Genomic DNA, 4,408 nt, shown 5'->3' with positions numbered 1-4,408 from the left:
ACTGGTTGACAGTGCGGGGTTGCTCCCGGCCCCGGCCCCGGCCCCGGCCCCGGCCCCGGCCCGAGAGCGCGTCCAACTAGTGCCGGGGGCTCACGTGTGGACGGTGCCGGACGAAGCGCTCCAGGGGCCCCGCGCAGCACCTGCCTTTCTCGCGGAGCCAGCATGCCGGTCCGGAGGAAAGGTGGGCTCCGGGGCACCTGCCGCCTGCTCGCACCTGCCGGGGCCACTGAGACCAGTTTGAATAGCATATTTTAAGAAAAAGGCGGGGAAAGATTCTGAGAGGATGTTTTAAGGAAAAGGGAATTTTAAGAGGATGTTATAAGAAAAAAGGGAAAAAAATGTAATAGGATGTTTTAAGAAAAAGAGAAAAAAGTTTTTAAGAGGATGTCTTAAGAAAAAGGGAGATTTTAAGAGGTTGTTTTAAGAAAAGGGGGAAAAAGATTTTGAGAGAGTGTTTTTTAAAAAGGGAGATTTTGAGAGGATGTTTTGAGGAAAAGAAAGTGGGAGATCTTATGAGGCTATTTTAAGAAAAAGTAGAAAAAAATATTTTTAATCGGATGTTTTAAGAAAAAGGGAAATTATAAGACGATACCAAAAGAAAAAAAGGATTTTAAGAGGATACTGTAAGAAAAAGGATCAAAAGAAATCTGGAATAGCTTCAGTCAGAGTTGGCAACCCTGGCTTCGAAATAAATGCGTCCTGTTTGGCACAAGGGCAAGGTTGAGCAGGTCTAATTTAAGTTGAGGTTTCATCTAAAAAAAAATAAAAGAAAGCTTTTATAAAACCTAACTTGTAATCAAGACATAGTGGTTTTACCATTAATTGTGTGTGTATGTGTACGTAGCCCTGTAGGACCCGGGGGGGCAGGGCAGGGGGGTTATGCACAACTTTGGTAAGAATTGCATTTTTCAATGATCACATTAGAAACAGGGTGTGCATCCCTTTGATTGCTGGAAAAAACAAGCTTATTATGTTTCACATTCTTTCCTGCCTTGTTACAAACACAAAATAATAGTTGTTGTTCCTAGTTGTTATTCCTAGTGTCGGTTTGAAAATGTGCTGATAGAACAAAATATAGCAAGGAACTAACTGTTCTTAGATGCATCATCTTGCTACAGCTTCAGGCTCTTGACCTGGTGCCGTCAAAATGTGGGACAGAGAATTCAAGTCAGTATTACTAAAACATGAACATGGCTAAATTTAGTACAACTTCAAATTAATTTCTGTTAATTAAATATCTTCTGCTGTGCTAGTCACAGGATTCTGAGTTTCTGATATAAAGGAGTGCATAAGCTGGCGTTGTTCGACAGACTTCTACACAATCCTACTTAATTTTTTTTGATTTGATTGTAAATGTGCAGAGCACAGAGTAAAACTAATTTTAAACCTGTAAAGTGGTTTATTAAGCAAAATAATAGCTGGCAGTTACTTATGTGCAACCTCGATGGAGGACTATAATCCCTTGATGATGCCCTTTTAATTCTTAGTGTTGTGCTGTAAAAACATCCTGCTCCACTCTGGATGTGGTGTACTGTTTTTGCGCACAACTGTTGAGTTAAGGGTGCATCAGTTTGTAAATTTGAGCCATAGCTCTGAATTAGATTATTTTTATGTGGGCATTTTTCTGAACTGAATATTTATTTAGCTGTGTAGCTCAACCTCCTGACACAAACTTGATGCTGGATTTATGGGACAAAGTTGCATGGCTTATATTATGCATAGGGTGAAGCACATGGTTCCCTTTGGTCTTATCTAGGATTTTTCTTGTTTCAGGAGAACATACCTCAAATATAATGTTGTTTTTAATGTGTCTAATTTCTGTTACACAGTTGTAGGCACATGTTTTGACAATTTTTAAATATGCTGTCCATAAACCAAAATGGCTCCCTTGAAACAATTGGGCTGTCATATCAATTAAAGTGTTAGTTTTGGAAGTGTGAATATACTTACCTTTAGGTATTAAATGCTATTATTAAAATATGATTGCACATGTATAGTAGAGGATTTTAAAATGTTAGTGAATCAGCTGCTTTATTTATTATGTATTGGAACTACTTAAAGTTTATAGTCCCTTTCGTGCATTTGCACTTAGAAAATGTGATTAAAGGGATATTTTCAACTTGAAAATCATTCTTCCATTGGAAAATGTTGTGTCTGCCATTGTTACAGGTAATCCCTAAATATCCTATAACAAAGGGAGATTAAAGGGATTTTTTCCTTCTATGTTTTGGTTTGTTTGCTTTAATCCTATGACAGCACAATTCATATTGCAAGTTACGCTGTTTTCTTGATGGCCTCTTTCACTTTTCTGGCCTCATGCACTGGGGAGTCCATATTCACATGCTGTCTTCTCCAGCATGTGGCTTGGGGAAACCTTTTTGTAGAATGTCCTCTTTGCTCTGTCAGAGTGTGTATTCTGGTCACAGCAGTAGCCTCAGCAAAGCCAGAAGTGAGTGTTAGCAGCCAGGTATGTGCAGAGAAAAAAGGGAGCAAGTTATCCTGTCATACCTGGTGTGTTGATCTTTTGCCTGACCAAATTAATCATCAGAAAATAGGAGTAGCAGCAGAAAAACTTCTGTAAATGATGATAAACAAATTCTGACATTCAACGTTCTGTAACAGCCGCCTTACAACAAAATTATTTAAAATTAGTCACTTTTTGTAGTATGTCCCTGTTCTTCAAAAGGGACATATATTTGAGGTTTTATATTAGGAGGAGTCCTCCTCTTCCCCTATTACCTTTTTAATGTCACACAAGTTCCTGTCTGATATATATATATATTTATCCCTACTTGCGGTAATGCAAGGCAATTGACGTTTTGTAACTGGGGCAAGGGGCAATTTGGACAATGTGAAGAGATTCGTCTGTTTGCAGCCAGTGAAAACAATTATAAATTAATAAATTCTTAATAAGAAAGCAACATGTTATAGGTTCAGAATAAGACTGGTGGTAGTGTAATTCATATTAGTTCATATGTAAATGGGTCTGATGTACCCTTTTGCTTCTTAGGATACTTTCTTTGGAGCATGAGGTGTTGTATTTACTACTGTGATTGTGCTGTGATTAGAGATGACTTCAGTCTGTAGGGTTTATAGTCCCTCACCTTTTTACTAGTTTTAGATATCATACAAAATAAAATAAAAATCCTACTAGGCACTCTTGGTGCTAATCATATTTGTTATTTGTTGGTCATAACCCTTCCTATAGATTTTATGCATTACACAGCCTCAAGAAGTGAACAAACATTTCTTTTTTTGTTTTATGTGCCTGAGGCCAGGGAGGGGGGGAGGGTAGACAGCTGCTGTGGTTGTGGGTTGCAGCAGCAGCTTCCTGCCCTCTGCCGTCTCATCCTCAGTTCCAAGATGAGGGGCTCTCCCCCATGTTAAATGGGAGGGGGGAACACCTCATTTTGGATTTGAGTAAAATGGTAGGTCACTTTTTTATATATCTTTTAGGTTCCCATGAACTTATAGTAGCCTGTAGGCCATGAGCTACCTGTTGCTTCCTGGATACTTATTTATTTGTATGCCCATCGAATTCAGTTAGGAAATTTAAAATGTAAAAATATTAAAGCAGTTCAGTTGTACATCTCTGTAAGGTCACAGCTCTGGAAATAGTCCATAAAGGTTCTTGTACATCCTGTTTTCCATGGACTGCGTGGCATCTTTTTTTTTTCCCTCAAAGCCAAGTCTTTTAAACAAATCAACAAATGAGACTTAATCTAGCCATATGTGGACCACTACTGTGAAGTAGCAGAATCTTATGATAAAGAGAGGATGAATTTTATGGTGATAATGCAGGGTGCTACTTGCATTTTGCATGTCATCACTGGAAAACAAGGGGAACTAGAGTGCTTTCTAAACCTTAGATAAAAAAATTTACACCTGGTGTCTTAATAGTTGGGGACTAATAATCTGTAACCTGGTTATGAATGCCAGCTCCTATGGAATTCACTAGGAGCTACATGTAAGAACATACAAATTCCTGTACAAGGTCAGTTCAGAGGTTCATCTTGCTCAGGATATTGTCTGCAACAGTGGCAAGTAGCTCCACAAAAGACAGCATAAGAAACAGGATATGTGTAGAGTGATAACTTTCCATCTACCTGGAGTCATAGGGTTTAGGTTCCATCCCTTGTGTTTAATAGCCTCGGACAGACCTATGCCTAAAATTGTCTGGTCCCTTTTTGAACCTGATTATTGTGTTGATCTTCATAATGTACTATGGCAGTGAGATCCAGAAGTTTAAAGGATCATAGGAAAGGAGGGCTGGAAGGGACCTAATGAATCTGACTTAACTAGACAAAGTGTCTGTCCAACCTGCTCTTGAAAGTTTCTGAGGATGGAGATCCCTCAGTTTTTGTAGGTAGCCTGTTCCAGTGCTTGTGTCAAGAAGCCCCCCCCCCCC

At 39.2% G+C, this 4,408-nt stretch overlaps 1 protein-coding gene across 1 annotated transcript in view; it reads left to right on the top strand.

The window, feature by feature from the left end:
- The first annotated feature begins 54 nt into the window (after positions 1–54).
- The window catches only part of DLG2 (discs large MAGUK scaffold protein 2), a 2,095,445-nt gene continuing 2,091,091 nt past the window's right edge, over positions 55–4,408 (top strand). Inside the window, exon 1 of the mRNA XM_019524161.1 lies at positions 55–181. Within this exon, the coding sequence (XP_019379706.1) occupies positions 163–181 (19 nt within the window). The 5' untranslated portion in view covers positions 55–162. The remainder of the gene's footprint in view (positions 182–4,408) is intronic.

The sequence above is a fragment of the Gavialis gangeticus genome, unplaced genomic scaffold (assembly GCF_001723915.1).
Source record: "Gavialis gangeticus isolate Ggan-Ray unplaced genomic scaffold, GavGan_comp1, whole genome shotgun sequence".
NCBI lineage: Eukaryota > Metazoa > Chordata > Crocodylia > Gavialidae > Gavialis > Gavialis gangeticus.
Note: the sequence above shows the minus strand (reverse complement) of the source record. Positions and strands in the feature narration are given on the sequence as shown.